This window comes from Nylanderia fulva, unplaced genomic scaffold (genome assembly GCF_048542155.1).
Source record: "Nylanderia fulva isolate GAGA-0341 unplaced genomic scaffold, ASM4854215v1 Scaffold10, whole genome shotgun sequence".
Lineage (NCBI taxonomy): Eukaryota > Metazoa > Arthropoda > Insecta > Hymenoptera > Formicidae > Nylanderia > Nylanderia fulva.
In genome coordinates, this window is record NW_028189193.1 from 1,126,740 (window position 1) to 1,145,041 (window position 18,302).

An 18,302-nucleotide genomic window follows, 5' to 3' on the forward strand; every position below is an offset into this window, starting at 1 on the left:
ATGTTTGAGCACCAGTTTTAAATCATTTGATTTATAAAGATTTATTGTCATTTTCTTAGCACATAAATATAGATAACTTTACAAAATTTTCACAATCTCTTTTTACATGTACAGTTTTATAGGAGCTTATGAATTTGTAAAATATCAACCTCAATTATGAATTTTAATCTATTTCCATGGAAAATAAATTTTATATTAGTAGAAATCAGTCTTAAATTTAAATATAAGATCAAAATTGTGAGAATAAAGGCAAAGAGCCGCAGCAGGATTTTCGTGCTGTATATGGTTATTTATTAAAAGACAAAATTAGACGTTTCGGTTTATATTAGACTATCTTCAGTGTACAAGTATCTAGTTTAAAATAACAGCTTAAAATTGAGTCATCGTATTGAAAATAATATAACAAAAAATACGTGCGATTTTTTATACTAGCGACATACAGATGTGATTAATTAAAATAATTTTTTGCAATATACAGTATAGTATACTACAATATAATACAGTACAATATACAGCAATTTTTGTAATATACAGCACAATAATCCTGCTGTGGCTCTTTGCCCTTATTCTCACAATTTTTATTTTAATTCGTTAGAGCCTTCTACTAGTTATTAAATATAAGAATTCAAAAGTTATGTTTTAATTATTGGCAATTCATGTATCATTAACCAGACTTACATACACAATATACAATTCATATAATATTCATAAGTTATAAGATATATATTTTTAAAAAATCAATATAGTAAAAGAGGCCAGCATAACGAGCACCAAATAGAATGTTAGAATCAGAAATTTATTTAATATATTCAGCAAGCATTGCTAAACCGAAAAAATAATTAATTAAATAATCTCACTTCCAACTATATTAAACTTTTCTTTAAGCTATTTAAATTCTATAGTTTTTTTTAAAATAATGTGAAATCAGCGTCAAGAAATTTAAAATGCATACCGTTATTAATCATTTCTCGCAAAGAAACGAAGAAATCTCACGGGATTTTATAGCTTAAGAGGGATCTCTACACAGTAGGATTCATGGACGAAACATCAGATATGACACATTGCGACACGTGACACATTTCTAACATTATTAATTCGATATGATATTAATGTAATACAATAGTGGTTAAGATATGACTTGATAATTTATGTAACACTGAAGAAGACTGCGTGCAGTTGAAATGTCTAATTTTTTTATGTAAGATTTTGTAAATTTACGGTTTATCCGATTCGATTGATATATTTTTTCGGTTTAGCAATGCTTGCTGAATATATTAAATAAATTTCTGATTCTAACATTCTATTTTGTGCTCGTTATGCTGGCCTCTTTTACTATATTGATTGTTTCAACAATATACGAGCGAATATTAAATTTATGTTAATTATCTATTTTTACTTAAATTATATTCATAAAATATGTAATTAATAATGTCTTTGTTGTAGCTTAGTATTTTGTTACTAAGTCTCTTAATTAGGTTACATAAAATAAAATCATTTTATGATGCAAGCAAAATAAAAAAATTAAATAAAATTAATAAAATAATAAAATAGGAAAAAACTAAAGGCGTTTTTTAATAAATTTAAAACTTATTAGAAGATATCAATTAAATAAGTCAGAAGTCTAAATCTGTGAATATGTATCATATGCAGTATTATAATTACAATAAGATATTTTTGAGATAATAGCTGAAGATTTATTTTAAAATAATCATTATTTTAAACAGCTATTGCTTATTTTAGCAAACTCATTGATTTGATTTTATCAATAAACCTCACGTTTTTTCCGGCATTTTCAGTTTTTACATCTGATACAATACTCTTCCGCATGCTAGATTTCTTTGGTGACATATTATGATTTAAAGAATTTTTGACATCACTTTTTACAGTTAATGCTTCATCTACGTCGTTATTATTAACATTACCTGGGGAAACTGTATCTTCTCTCTTGCATTGGTTTACATCCTTATTTTGGAAGATTGTCTTTATATCATTTGTTACATCGATGACAGTGTTATTGGCGCTGTTCATCGAACTTGTGCTCGTATCTTCACATTCACTTACATCTTTATTCTGGAAGATACTTTTTAAAGTTTCAATAATATCTTGCATCTTGATTAACGATTCGACAATTGGCTTAGTATTATGATCCTGATATTGACACAGCTTGTTCAAAGTCTTTGTGGCAACTTCAATTTGAGTAAGACACGCATTTACATCCTCCTGTTGATCGTGTGTTATAGAAGTTTGATCATTTAAAGTCGGTTCCAATATCGATGCATCCATGGAAAGTTGATGAATGCTCTCGTTCAGTTGCTTTTTTACGGGTGTCATATTTATCGAAATTCGACTATTGTTCAAAGAGTCTTCGAAAACTTCTGTGGTGTCATAAAACTCCCAATTACAAGGCAAATCTCGTAGTTCCTTTATAGAGTCTTCTATATCACAGGTTCTCAAGCGATGGACCCAATCTAAAAAGTCCATTGGTTGCCATAATGTCTCCATCGTACGGATTTTATCACGAACGCGAATCACTGGCTGCAAATTCTTTTTTACTATTATTTGCTGTTGTTCAAATTCCTAGTAACAGAAAATAGCATAATAAAGATTTTTGAAGAAACAGTTTAAACAATCGTGTATATGCACAAGCTTTTATATATAATATTATATAATAATATTATCCTCCATTAAAAAGAATTTAGAATAAATATGAATATTTATCTAAATTTTATTGCATAATTTTCTAAAGAAAATAATTTTAAATATAAAAATATTAACATGCTTCTAAATCTTCCTGTAAAATATACAATTTCTGTATAAACAATTTTTTTACAAGCTGCGATTTAAATATATTGCTATAATGTTAAAATATATCTTTGCTGTATTGTATAATTATTATCAAAATTGGTTATAACAGTAATATTAAATTATTAATTTATTATTATTATATATTATATTATTTACTGAATACTTGCATAATGTGTATATAAAATTATTGTGAAATAACTCACATAATTAAATCCACCTTCTTTACATCGCTGAGTTGCTTCCTTAACGAGTATTTGCATTTCATGCAAACTGATGCCACCGGCGGTTATTTGTTTTTCATTAAATTTCGTCTTTAGCACACTCTCGATATCGGCAGTTCTCTCGTTCAGAATATTCTCCAATTCTTGAAGAAAGTTTGATTTATATGGAGATAATTTCGTGTGACTTTGCTCCAGTTGTATCTTCTTGATCTTATTGTTAGTTTCCATCTCTGTGACAAGTAATTCTTTTTCCAATTCCAGTTCCTTCTTTCTACGATTAATTTGTTCGAGTGCATGTTTTTGCTCCTCGAGAGTAGTACCAAGAATTTCGATCTTATGCTCATATGCTGATTTTTGCGAGCCAAGTTGCAATTCCACTTCACGTTTGGCATTCTCCAATTCCTTTATCGCTTTTTGTTTCGATTCCTCCAGTTCTGCTCTTAATCTATATAAAAGAAAAATTGCTACGTAAAAAATGTTGATATACGTTCTAATTAGTTAATTCAATTGAAATTTTATATCGAAAAAATCTTTCTACTTTTATTTTAACGAGCAATATATATATATATATATATACCTTTCTTCCTGTACTCGAAGAATTTCTTGATATGCAAATTCAAAGTCTATCGCTTGTGTAGAAAGCTTGACATTGCAAAGCTCATCATAGGGATTTATGACTTTGAAATAATGATTACCACCAATGACTAAGCGATCGCCGTGTTTAAGCATTATTTTTCCAGTTATTATCTAAAAAATAATGGAAATATTTTCATCAAATTGCTTTCATAATAAAAGCAATTATTAACAATATATTATTCATCATCATTACCTGTCCATTTACATACGTGTCTCCGTCCATCTCAGGTGTTAAGATTAATTTTCCACCTTTATTTTCGATGGAGCTAAAAAGGAAAAAAATATAGTGTACATGTGCAATTAATAAATAATATATAAGATGACATGGGAAAGAAATTATAAATGTTAATCGTGCATGTTAATAAGAATTTATAATATTCAATAGCAGCTAAAATAAATATGGTATCTGTTTCAATAAATATTCAATTTTTTTGACCAAGTGCATAAATTCATTTTAACATAAGCCGTAACTCGTCTTGTATTTATTAGCACAATAAAATAAGTACAATTTAAATATTATACTGTAAGTCTGCTCCAACTTATTCGGATTCCAATTTATTCAGTGACTTTGCGAATTCCTAATATATCCTGTATAATGTAACATAATTGCCAATGGTAAAACATGGCACAATATACATATAATTATAAAGAAGATATATAAATATTATATAAAAAAATCGAGAACGCTTTTATAGAATAACAAAAAATATAGAATTTGTTTCGTACCTGTGCCAGAGTTCATCTAATTAATAAAATAATTTGTGCAAGTTAATAATTATTAATAATTGTTACTTACATCTTCATTAATTATATAATAGTACATTATACATGCATTAGGATTAAAAACAGTGATAAAAAAACATTAAAGTGCTGATAAAAGCATATAGCTTCAAAAAATTCTTGAAATTGATTAGCATAATTTATAAAAGCTGTAAAGAAATGTAAGAATTATCTTTATATTACAATATATGTATAGCAAAATATAGAGTAATGAACAGTTTTCAATTTTGACACTGGCATAAATTTCTCTGTGAAATTTGTGATTCTACTGATAATTATTAAAAATATAAGATTGAAAAATTTGTCAAATGGCTTTTAGGAACGCATTAACAGAAATGTGATTAATTATATAAAAATAAAATATTCGAAAATATAGTTTTAAAAAATTCAATTTCACATTTTTTAGAAAAAAATAATTCCAAGAACTTTTTGAAGTTATTAGATGAAGATTGTATGGAGGAAATATATTCACACGACACATCCGAAATATATTTGACAAAAGAAAAAAGTCAGCATCCATAAATCCATATTAAAAAAATATCTCCTCTATCTCGCTAATTCTCCCTTTTCCTCGAATTCAAGCATGAAACAGAAACAAGCACACACAGTCTTTGACTAACCAGTGCAATTCCCTAACAAGAGGTCCATCCAATATGATATCCAGCTTTCTGAGAATAGTTTCGGGTCCGCTACTTTTCCCAACACGAACCAAACCTGGAGGTATGAGATACAAAAGCGTACCGGATAACATAGGATCGGCCGCGAGATTTACAAGACAAGGCTGTTTATCTTTTTCATGGAAATCAATCTCGATGGCGATTCCACAACGACGCAAATATTTAAGCTCCGAACTTTTTTTTTCCTCGGCTTTCTGGAATTTTTCACGCCAACTCCTGGAATTACACGTGCCTTAACGATTAAGTCTTACCGAATTACTACGCATATGCTTCCACGACAATAATTAGCTTCATTTATAAATACACATAAATCCTGAAACTTTGACAAATTTTATTACAAAGGATAAAACTGAATTATTTAACTTTCGGTTCTTCGACAAAATACTTAACATCATGATACATGTATCTATAACAGAGGGGAGTCTCCTACATTTTAAAATTATATCTTACAATTACACGAAATTATTCTAGTTAACTTTTTCTTCTAACAATCAATTAAAAATAATTTCTTTAAATATATATATATATATATATATATATATATAGTTCATAATATTATTTCATAATCATTTTATATTTTTTTATATATAAAATATCTAATTGTTTCACTTACATTTGAGTCGTAGCCAATTGTTCTTCTGTTTTCTTCAACTGATCTTTCAATTTATCAATTTCCTTTTGCTTTTTCTTAACTTCCCCAGATTGATGCACTGATTCCATGGAATCAAGCAATCGGCGAGGTATAACTCCAAGTTGCTTCTCATATCCCTCTCGTACCCCGCGTAAACGTAGAACTTCAGCTTTTAATTCACTATTCAAATAAATTAAGCTATTATATATATTTGCATTTTTTATTCAAATAGATAGCAATATTAAAATTTTAATTCTTTTTAAATCTATATTTTTCTTCGTATTCGAGCGATTTTTACATTTATGTCAGTTTGTAATGCTGACAAATATGAAGTTTGTTAAAAATTGTAATTTAAGGAAATATTTTACCGAATTAAACGATCATGTGGATCCTCGTTGATACGGATTCGGTTGACTATGGCTCTGGCCTGGCATGCATATCGAAGAGTCGCTAAAGTTTCTTCTACGTGAATATTGACTGGTGATACCGTTCCCAACATCGCTGTCCGTGAATTTCCTCCTAGACTCTCCTATAGAAATATTAATATTTTAAAAATATGTATATTTTTTATACCTCTTTCAACTTTTTCTCACAAAAAAATCTTTGTGTAGAAATATATAAATAATCAAATCTTTTCACAGTGAGAAAAACATATAAGTACTGTTTGCAACATCCTTTCTTCGCTGTCTATATATTTGAATCAGAAATTTTTTAAGTAGAATCGTATTTGTATTCTTTTATCATGCTTTAATAAGGATTTGATCTTTTATTTCAGTTTCTAAAATTGCTGCAATGCACTACGTCATCAAAAAATGAACCGAGTAAAAATATGCAAAAATATACAACTGCAACTTTATTCATGGTGCTTTGAGTCACAACATATATTTATATATATGTAGATTTTAGCATTTAAATTATCGTAGTATTGATACAAAAAATATAGCGTTTATTGTGTATATCGAAATCAATCAATTGCATATCTGATTATTTATAAATCACATCATCGAATATCGTTTTTTGAATTGTCATTCATTAATGATAAACTGTTTTTTTATACATCAATAAGAAAAAAAATATATTTTTTGTTTACATAATATCCAACAATAAGATAAGTTTGCAAATTGTCAATTTCTTTAAAATTTCTATTTTATAATTCATAATGTAAAAGAAAGAAAAAGAAAGAGAAAAATGAGAAAAAAATATTAAATATTAAATATATTTACAAAGTAAATGAAAGAATAAAAGAATAAAAAGAAATAAAGTTAAAATTTTTAATCAATTTATTTTCCGAGAATTAATGTGGTCGAAAATAAATAATATACTTATTTAACTCATATTTAATTTAGAGTAAATAAAGAACAATTTTATCTTATACTATACGTTTTTCTTGAATGGTTTCAAAGAATAATTTTCAATTCTGCTCTTTTTAATTATCCTAATTATACGTGGCGGAAATGACACAAGTCTTAAGATTTATATCGATTAGAGTCTTCATTAAGATATGTCAATCATAAAAATTGATTATTATTAAGATATGTACAACACATTTTCACAATATCCTCACATACGATATTATCTATATGTTTATAAATATTAATAAACTAGTTTCTAAATGCAACGTGGACTGGTTCATTAAAATAAAAAAAACTATCAAATAGGCGATTGAATAACATTATGTTCGCCCAAAAAAAAAATTCGATATTTCAAGAAAAAAATTTCGAAAAAGATTTCAGGTATTTAAATGTGACAAAATAAAAAATAAACTGAACTTGAAACTAAAACATCTTCCAAAAGAATAAATGAAAAAGAGGAGTCATTTTTACAAACATTATTTGTCAGAAATACATTCGATCGATTTAAATTATTAGTAATGTGTTATTTTAACAAAATAAAATAATGTAATATAAAATATATTTATTCTAGTATAAAAAAATATATAGACAGATCGAAATTGATCACGCATTCATATCACATGTGTGCGACTGTCAAAAGCCATTCATTTGATGTAATTATCAATAAAAAATATCTTTTACGATAATTACAAGAACAAATCAACTTGATTCGATATAAATATTACCAATCATAAATCAAAATCTAAATAATTTTGATTTCCAAGTACGATTATATATTTTACTTGTTAAGACAATCTCAATTTTTTTTTTTTTGCAACAAAATAAGAAACGCGCGAAAACGTTGGTGCGTACGCACGTATAAGCACGCACGCATGCGGCTTTCGTAGTTATCACGCGTATCGCTACCTTTTGTGCGTCGCGCAAATCCGCGACGAAGGTGATTGGCGGAGCGGAAGGTGGGGCATGTCGAGAGCGTAAACAAGCGTACACGCATTCCGAAGGACGAGGAAGATATATATTCGCGAAAGGAAGCGGTGGAGGGGAACAAATGTAGAACCGGTAAATCGGAGTGGGGCGGTGAGACCGACAGATAAACATTATACGTGCGTTAGACTTCCACGTTTCGTTAGTTCAAAGCAGGAGCGATCGGCGTCGAGTCACAAACTTGACGCCTTTCGGAAGAAGAAACTGCGTTTCAAGCACGAGGAACCGTGACGCACGCTTCATTTTCCCGGAGCAAACGCAGCATCTTCTAAGAAAAAAGAATCATGCTCAAGAGTCATTAACACAAGAGAGAATCGCTGATAATTGACATTTTCGTTTGAACATCGAGAACTAAAAAAAAAAGTCATGGATCTCGTTTACATACCCGAGGTGTTTACTTATGGGTATTCGAGACATCCGCAGTACCGCGACTACGAGCAACCGTGGAACAAGGACTACTTCAAATGCACCAGCACCAGTGAGTATAGATTTTTTTTATTTTATTGCATTTTTTTAAATTCAGAGCTGACGATGTTTTAGAATTTATGTTTTAAATAAAATAATTATATTCGCATTGCGAAAATTAAATGTTCTGCTCTCCTTGATCATAATTTGGTAACTAATAACTAATTGCAGATATTATCTCTTTAATTATTTATAATTACTCAAATTACAATGATAATCGTAAGTGACATTTCATTTATTCACAGCGTACACGTTTCTTCCAATGAACATACATGATATCATTCTTGTTCTTTAATCACGATTTTTTTTGCCAAAAAAATTGGAGTAAATTCTTTTCCTTTTTTTTTAAAATAAAATTGTTGATAATTTTTAAGATAATAAGCGATCGAAAACGAATGGATTTTATGCAAATCGAATAGTAGAACGATAATAGATTTCAAAATATTATTTCTTTCAGTGAAATATTGCAAAAAAAAGATGTAAAAAGAGAGAATTCTTAAGTCTCAACAGAGAATCTTAAATTAAGATAAAATTATTATCACAATATTTAATAATGAAAATTGAGGAAAAATTGGATATTTTTAAAAATTTCTCTTCAAAAAAATTTATTACTTTAATCAAAAAATAACTCTTGAATTGATATCTTTGATATTGGCGCGATAAGATCGGCGCAATATTATTTCACTTTGCAAAAAAATACAACAGAGGTACATCGCATAAATGATTAATGATGTTTACTACTGAACATTGTCTTTGCAAGCATTGTCGTGCAAAATGATTTTCCGACGTAAATAAGAGGTACTGAGATATATTATCTTGCAATCATTTTATTTAATTATTAAACAAAAAATATTTCTACTTCCACATATATTTTTTAAATTTTAAATACATTTTTAAATATAAAATTGCAAAATATAAAACAAAGTAAGTCTCATATTATATATTTCTTTTTGCGAGAAGAAAATATAATGATGAGAGTAACTGACAAGTTATCTCGAGATAATATGTTGTTGCGTCCATCTGCAGAAAAATATCTTATCACTGATTAATATTGCCAGTATAAATCGAATAATTCGCATATTTTTCCGCATTAGAATTTATGAATTAGAAATAATATTATTGCTTTATTTATTCACTTAAATTCTTCCGAAATCAATTACTTGAATATTTTAAATAAAATAAATATCACATATATCTTTAGAAATTTGCCATAATCAACTATTTGATATCTATATAAAGATATTCCGTACGAAAGATTCATCGGATAAATACTGAGAAGAGAATATAAATACGTATCTATAGCTATATAAAAAGCATTGCGAAAGTATAAGACTTTCCAATGAAATCATTTGTACACGGAAATATTGCAATCTTATATTGTTATCTACACAATAGCTTTTCATATACAATAGTGTTATATACAATAGCTGTTTCTTCAAAAGTTTTTCAAAATTTATAGTAATTGAATAGCATTTATACAAATAAAAAATTATAAAAATAAAAAATTTCGAGTATAAATCTGAATTAATTATAATACAATAATTTTATAATATTTTATATATATTAATTAAGAGTTTATATATATATATATGAGAAAAGGAATATGATAAAATAATAAAAATATATAATAATAAATAGTAAGAGATTTTTCTGAACGGATATCGTATTTTTACTGCGACTTAAATGAACAATATTATTGTATACGTCGTTAGAATAGATTAATAATATGAAAAATGTACATCATTCTCCTTCCTGCATAATACAGGTTCAAAATACTAATTACGTCAACGTCTGCCAATATATTCTCATTATAAAAGCATAAAACACGAAGCAATCAAATAATCAATATTTCTAATATAAATGATATATGATAGGAATAATAATTCTTCACATTGTCATATATCATTCTACATTACATGATAATTAGCACTACCATTTATCATATAGTGAAAAGACATTATTGCAAAAAAGTTGGTCTTTTTTTATCGCGAACCGTGCTTTTGCATATTATAAATATGCATTTTATAAATATTATTGCGTTTATTAATATTAATTGCGTTTACTAGCCATATGTTATGGCCATAATTATACAGATGGATTTTCTCATTTAAATCAGTCTTTGTTTATGTCATCGCGATCAGATAAGCGTTGCATAATTATGAAACTCAGCATACGGCGTGTATTTACAAAATGTATATCTCGATATTCATGGTCGTACACTGATTTTTTTATTTTACTTTGTTGAACGGATATCGTACTTTGATGCGTATGTTTGCTGTATCTCATATCTTCACGATCTTAATATGGACAAATAAAAAAAGGAAACCCCTTGTTAGCGTATTTATAAGATAAGTTATGATATGTCAGCTCAAATGAGATATTATTGACACAATCTTCGATATATTTCTATCTTAAAAAAAGTACATCGATTAAAAGATTAAATTTTATATATTACAAAAATAATAAGTAGAGTTGTATTGTTATTATCGATATTAATTGTATCAATTATATCAAGATTAGATATTCGAGATTAGATACACGTAAGAGTATGAACTTCGAGAAATGAGAGATAAATTCCTTAATACATCGAAATTCTCTCTTTTGCGAAAATAATGTAAAAAAGAGGAATCAATTGTTTTAAATAAAAAACATTGAGATAATATATGATCAAATAATTTGCGTTATATTTATTCACAATTTCAGTGCTAAACATTATACGTGTGTTATGTTTTCCGTGATACATACGCGTCTATTTTTAGCTGGTTTCTTCAGACGACTGACCCGAATCGCATTTCGGACCTCAAAACATCTCTTCTCGTTATCAATTCGTGTATTAGTTCGAAACTCTCAATTACATTATCGCGTAAGAAATTTGCCAAAGATCAATTAAATAGATTTATTTTTTAATACCATTTTCGAAAATTTATCTTCCAATCCTTCAAATGACTGCACCATTCTATATCCATTTAAATACACGGAGAGAATTTATTCTTAGAATTTACTCTGAAAATCATAGTAATCGTGGGACAATATGGTATAAGAATTTTATAAGAGTTTCTCGGATTAATATTTACAATAAAAATATTAATATCTTCCACAATAAGATATAAAATATGTTTAATTAATTTTATTATGTATATTAATACTTTTATATTGTGGTAAATATTTAAGAGAAACTCTTATATAAAATTCTTCCAATACCATATTGTCCCACGATTACCATGATTTTCTGGTCAAATTCTAAGAAAAAATTCTCCGTATATAATTTTAATTCGTCTCAATATGTTTACTACTAAAACTATTATACGTAGTGCATTCGAGTATTTTCATAGTCATGAGATGTGAAACAATTTCCGTGACTCAAAGCAAGGATATAATTATCTGGCGCTACAGGTGAGCGAGTCCAAGAGATCTTACGTTAGCATTTTTTTAAATTAACATATTGAATACCGTGACGGTCATTCGATGTTATTATACTGATATGTCTTGTTGGCGCAGAATGAAACCAATTATATTTAATGGATTATATGTATTATTCTGTTCCGTTTTAAATGCAAATAAAAAGCAAATTAAAAAGTAATTAGTATATTTGCTAAGAATTTTGTTTATATTTGCCATTTGTTTATAATTCCGTAATTTAATCAGACTTTTTTTAAATATGGTTAATAATGCAAAATTTTGCTTTATCTTGAATTAGGTTGTATTACGTATAGAATAAAATACAAAGATAAAGTAATATATTTTACTACATAGCGCTCACTGATTTATTTAGTAATAATTTTTTTAATTTTATCAAAAATTTATTCTCGTACGGCGATAATCATTGGAACACTATTGTGTTTTATACTTTGTCTGCAATTTAATATACGTAATTGATATAAACATAAAACATTGTATAAAACATTGCATAAATATTTACTCTCTGCGAAAGATTTCATTAATTATTATTAAAATATGCTTATATAAATATTTCAAGGAAAATTCCGCATTTTTCTTTTTTTTTGGAAAAAGTTTGATATATATACATATATATTTATATCGTGGACAAATGTAAATATAATTCAATTATTCTGTTTGGTTTTAAATGCAAATAAGTAAGACAGTTTTCTCAAGAAAAAAATACTTTAAATTTTTATGTTTCATGAAAATGAATTCTGCACATATGTTTATACGTTTATCAAAAAAAACTATCATGTATATATATTCACATTATTAGACTCAAATAACCGTGCCGAAGAGGAAATAAACCGGTTTAACCGGCAAGTTTAATATGACTTGTAAAATGCGCATTTATCTATGTGCATAGATAAATACGCATTTAGACGATTTATATGATTTCCATTAACAAAAAGAGAATATTTTTAATTTTTATAAAGTATTTCTATTCATAAATATTTCATAAAATTATGATATACATAAAATAATAATATAGTAATATAATAATAGAAAAAAATGAAAATCAGCAGAAGATTATAATTTATAGCACTGAGATTTGAGTATGTATTGTGTATTTTAAAAATATAAAATTATAATTTTTAAGAATTTGCAATACATCAAACTTTCTCCCTCTTTGAAACTTTCTTCGAATGATTATTCATGTTTTATATATGTTTATATCTGCATTCGATTATATGCACATTATTGTAGAGAAATTTAATTCAATTTTACTAAATTATATATTTATTACTAAAAATTGAAAATTCTTTGACTGTTTATTTGAAATAAAAATATGTGAGCTATTTATACATGTAACTTTATCGATCAGTAAATTATACGTAACTCAGATTCAGCAATCCAATATTTTAGCTTATTCGAAATAATTAAACTACATATCATGTAAAAATATAAAATAATCAATGCATTTTAGTAATTAATAAAATGATGCAGTTAAAACTATGAAAGTTAGAAGTTGCATTTCATTTAAAATTATTATATATATTTAAAAGAAAAATGTATGTATCATTAAATGAAAGATTCATTAAATGGATTGAATAAAATTGGACATACAATTCGTTTTGTTTAGGAAAATCAGTGGGAAGTCAACGAACCACGCAGCAACAATCCAAAGAAAGTTGCCACTTATGCAAAGAGATGAAAAGGAGAAATTTAGCGGTTTACATAAGAAGTAAATCACGAAGTGATTCCTGTCACGAGGGGATCCATGAAGAAGAAGAGGAAAACGATACAATGAACAATGAGAAAAAAGTCGCAAATGCAAATCAAAGTAAATCAGCTAAATCATTATATAATACATAAAAAACAGAAATCATAATTCTTGAGTATTATATAAGGCAAGAGCAATAATATTAATCTTAAGCATAATATGCAGATGTAAATACGCGTGCATAATGACTTCAAGTTACTTTAATTAATTTTAACAATATTAATCTTGCGTTTACAACTATTACAAATCTACCTGTTTTTAAAGACATGTTTATATAATGCGATATGAAAAAAAATAGTTAAAAATATTTTTTTTACATATTTTACAAGCATTCATATACAAGCGCAATAATTTATTATGTTAATTAATTAGACATATAAACATTATATTTTCAAAAACGGGTATAAATCTTCCAAAAGTAAAATTAAAGATTAAATTAGATTTATGGCGAGGTGTATCATATAAAGAAATATTTTATCATCGCGATTGTTATCAAGATTATTAACAAGGACTATTAAATAACAATATAAAAAAGTAATGATAAATTATTCAATTGACATATAAATAATACTTGTGAAAATTGATCTGTTAGGTCAGATAGTTTTTTAAATTATGATTTTAAGATATACCTAATATATTGCTCTACAATTTTCTCAACATTGGTTGCATATTTTTCTAATTAAATATATTTTTTGTATATTGGATATAAATACATTTCTACGAATATACAAATATGCAAAAATGGATATGCAAATTTCTATATTAGCATATTGCTAAAAAAATCAAGTGCCTAAAATTAATATAAAAAAGATATTTTTTTTATAAAAACTGTTTACTGTGACTTCGGTAAATTTAGAAAACTGCATTAATGTTTGCACGCAAATTAGATTTATATTTAAAAAAAGCAAGAGAGCAAAAGTATGTAATTACAGATTTTAGGTTTGCTTGAGATAATTATTAATTATTATATTAATTATCTTGAGATAGTAAACGCATTTAGATACGCATATACCATAAGACTTGATATACTAAAATCTATTTCACAATTTAATAAAATTCTTTATGAAAGAGCTCCCTAATCGCTTATTGCATAAGACTGAATATACAATTCTGCATTATAAAACGTAGTAAGTAAAAAAGATATAAAGTAAGTTAGTTTAAATATATATATATATATTACTGTTATACTGTAAAATTATATATGCAAAATGCAAACGGATATGCAAATTTCTATATTAGCATATTGCTAAAAAAATTAAGTGCCTAAAATTATATAAAAAAGATATTATTTTTTTATAAAGAGTTTATTATATGACTGGTAAATTTAGAAAACTGCATTGATGTTTGCACTCCATAATTATAATTTGTACTTAATTATATAAGTTATAATTAAAAAGACTAACAAGATGCGACAAAAGGCGAATAGAATTTGAAGATTAGAATTAAGTTAATACACTTTTATTATATGTATTTGGATTGTAATAATCTATTAAGATTTTTGTCTTTAGAGATTATTATATATTACATATAACAAATCACTTTATTGTCACAAATATTACGTAGTTGCGTGATTTAGATAACTTTGCTTGGAAATATGAAGTATAAAATCGTTGGATATTTTATAATAAGAATGATAATAAAAATAAAACAAATCTAAAATCTATAGAAATGTGCATTAAATTATTCTCTAATATAATCCTGATAAACTTTATCATTTCCAAGAGAATAATATCATTTTTTAAAACTATCTAACTTTATTTAATTTGATAATCAATTATAAGAAGGTATTAAAATTAGAAAAATATTAAAAAATACTTTATGACAAACTCTATAGAATATAAGATCATGTAAGGTTTGTCTTATATGAGATAGATCTTAAAAATTCATACGCTTGCATTTATTCAAAATTACATTTTAATATTAGGTACATTCTGAATCTTCAAAAGAATGTATTTATTAAATGTATTTATTAAATGATAAATTTTTTTGCTTATGTGTGAATAATTTAGAACATATGAATAAAATAGTACTCACTTTTAGCAGCCACGTCAATACTGATTCACGATATGGCACAAAACCCTGTTTACGATTGTTTGTATTTTCTGTAAGTGATGAAATTACCTTCCCCAAGGTAAGCAAAGATTTATTGATAGATACGCCTTCCTGTATGAACAAAAATTAATGTATTATTAGACATATTATTTATATTTGAATGTGCATAATTCGAGTAAAATCTTGTAAATTAACATTATAAAAACATACTCTTAATCTATCACCAGTAGCAGAAGTTTGACTTAATCTCTCGCTACCAGCTAAATCAACCAGATTAATTTTACTACGACGATTGGAATCAAGTGAGCCACAATCCAATTGGTCGTCAGAATGTGTCTGAGTTAATATAATACTGAAAATACTATGAGATCGTGAACTTTTCTCGTTCATACCAGTTGCAGCTGTGGCTCTTTGCGAGTTTCCCACTTTAAGCCAAGCCTAAAAAATATAAATAAAAAATTAAATTAATATGTAAAAGAAAAGATAATCACATTTTAGTATATCAAAACTATTATATTACTTGTAAATCCTTGTAACTCTGTACACAATGCTGACTCAGATCTACAACATAGGGGCCAAAGACAGGATGCTCTCTTACTTTAAGAGGAGCTTTTTTTGAACCATTATTTGTATTAGCCAGGAGATCGTGTATCTTTTCATTATATATTTCAAAATAACTTATTTCCACAGTAGTCGTAATCTGTGGATTGTCACGCGCTTGTGTAAATATTTCTTGACAGAATCTTGGTATAATACCAACTTTTTCGTCGAACGGCGCCGCACTTAAATGCGCAGGATCTATGCCCATTAAACTGTAACTTTTTCCAGATCCTGTCTGTCCATATGCGAATAAGCAGACATTGTAACCCTCAAAGGCATTTTGCACTAATGGCAATACCATATTATGAAAGACAACCTCTTGACTAGCATGACCAGGTGTAAGTGGATCGTCATATGAGACAAAGCAATGATCATACATAAAAGTGTGATGTGCAGATTCACATTCCACAACAACATTCTGACCATTCCCTTGCACAACTCTTGAAACTTTTGGATCATTTAGTTCTCTGAAATAAATATTGCAAAAAATAAAATGTTTGTCTCAGCATAACATTTAAAATAATAAAAAATAAATAAAAACAAATTAAAATGTAAAATTATTTTTAAGACAATTTAATATAATTCAATATTTTTTAATAATAAAACAATATATAAATCTTAGTTTTAAATTATTTATAGAAGATGATAGAAAAATGTATGAAAAAGGTAAACACTTGAATAGGATATTTTATATTATAATATCAATCATATATATATTATTAAATTATACTTACTTGGAATTTACAGGTCGGATGCGTATTCCAACAGTGAGATTACTACTTTCACCATCGTACATTGTTTGCTCTCCAACTACTATGTCATCAATTTTCTGAGATGGAGTTTCCAAATGAACCACATTAAAGCAGTCCGGAGTGCTTTGTAACAAAGTATGATCGCTAAAGTAACATTTCACAGGTGTTCTTGTAGCAGGTAAAATATTGAATTTTGTATTGCCACTAGGTGTATTCGTTGTTCTTGAATGCTTGGGTGTACAAAACTGCATCACTGATGTCTTGTCATTAGATGGGCCATTTAAAAATTTTGTTTTGGCAGGAGTCTTTAATTTTTCATTGGATGTAATATTATTACAAATATTTTCCTGCTTTACTACATTTGTAGATTTGACACATGGTAGTTGAACACTAGATGACTTATTTGAAGGTATTAAAGTCTCTGTTATTTCATGTTTTGACGATGTTTTTTGCATTGGGCAGTGTGTCTTTTTGTTTGTACTTTTCATTGAAGTGGATGGTTCAGATGAGGTAGGATACAAATCTTTCTTTCTGCAACGCAAAGATCATAATTTTAATTTGACAAGTTTAATTTAATAATAAAACAGACATAAAAAAATATCAAAAATAAAAATAGTAAATAAAACTTTCATGGTAGAAGATATATATGTATATATGTATATATGTATTTGTATACTTTTATAATTATTATATAAATAAGCAAATATAATAATCTTTATTCGGAATACTTTTTAATAGCATTATGCGATCTATAACTTTTATCTTGATGAATCATAACAAAAAGTGTTTAACCGTCACACACAGCATGTACGCAACGGCTATCCAGTTGAACAACATCAATCGAATTACTTACGATTTTATCGCGGGGACAGTGTTTTCCTTGTTAGAACTTTTGGGCGAAGTTGAGAAAATAGCTTCGCAGTATCCATGACTCGTAGATTTCAAGCTCTGATGAGACATTTCAATGAAAATCGCGAAAAAACTACACGAAAGGAACGAACTGATCGGTCAAATTTGATTTTTGCGGCTCTGTCATGGAACACGAAGAATATATGTAGATTGACAAACGACGTGGAATTTTTCTTCTCTATTTTATTACATCTTTCTACGCTCGCGATTGGCTGCGTTCTAGTTCCACGTTAATTCCGCACTAGTTCCTCAGTGCAGCACTTATCTGCACTTT

The 18,302-nt window shown here is 27.1% G+C and overlaps 2 protein-coding genes across 3 annotated transcripts; one reads left to right on the forward strand and one right to left on the reverse strand.

The window, feature by feature from the left end:
• Nucleotides 1–25: 25 nt before the first annotated feature.
• On the reverse strand, nt 26–18,211 carry neb (kinesin family member nebbish). Of its 2 annotated transcripts, XM_029315866.2 has the most exons (12): nt 17,973–18,211; nt 17,102–17,650; nt 16,288–16,834; nt 15,978–16,205; nt 15,750–15,878; nt 6,119–6,279; nt 5,733–5,930; nt 5,063–5,335; nt 3,856–3,928; nt 3,604–3,773; nt 3,009–3,471; nt 26–2,577 (listed from the first exon to the last, which is right to left on the reverse strand). In XM_029315866.2, exons 1-12 carry the CDS (start codon nt 18,077–18,079, stop codon nt 1,732–1,734), a joined length of 3,744 nt encoding a protein of 1,247 aa, XP_029171699.2. In that variant the 5' UTR covers nt 18,080–18,211; the 3' UTR covers nt 26–1,731. The 2 variants fall into 2 exon arrangements, with proteins under 2 accessions (XP_029171699.2, XP_085337977.1); XM_085481851.1 differs by lacking the exon at nt 5,063–5,335 and having other exon boundaries at nt 17,973–18,209.
• Nucleotides 8,140–15,384, forward strand: LOC114941026 (uncharacterized). Its single transcript, XM_029315868.2, has 2 exons — nt 8,140–8,564; nt 13,575–15,384. Exons 1-2 carry the CDS (start codon nt 8,453–8,455, stop codon nt 13,805–13,807), a joined length of 345 nt encoding a protein of 114 aa, XP_029171701.1. The 5' UTR covers nt 8,140–8,452; the 3' UTR covers nt 13,808–15,384.
• Nucleotides 18,212–18,302: the final 91 nt, after the last annotated feature.

What these genes read in the sequence shown, in the direction of transcription:
- LOC114941026 (XM_029315868.2), top strand. Translation starts at nt 8,453, where the DNA reads ATGGATCTCGTTTACATACCCGAGGTGTTTACTTATGGGTATTCGAGA. An exon ending in CTTCAAATGCACCAGCACCA is followed by an intron (nt 8,565 to 13,574) that starts GTGAGTATAGAT and finishes CGTTTTGTTTAG; the next exon opens with GAAAATCAGTGGGAAGTCAA.
- neb (XM_029315866.2), bottom strand. Translation starts at nt 18,079, where the DNA reads ATGTCTCATCAGAGCTTGAAATCTACGAGTCATGGATACTGCGAAGCT. An exon ending in ACTGTCCCCGCGATAAAATC is followed by an intron (nt 17,651 to 17,972) that starts GTAAGTAATTCG and finishes TTTGCGTTGCAG; the next exon opens with AAAGAAAGATTTGTATCCTA. An exon ending in CTACTGGTGATAGATTAAGA is followed by an intron (nt 15,879 to 15,977) that starts GTATGTTTTTAT and finishes TTGTTCATACAG; the next exon opens with GAAGGCGTATCTATCAATAA.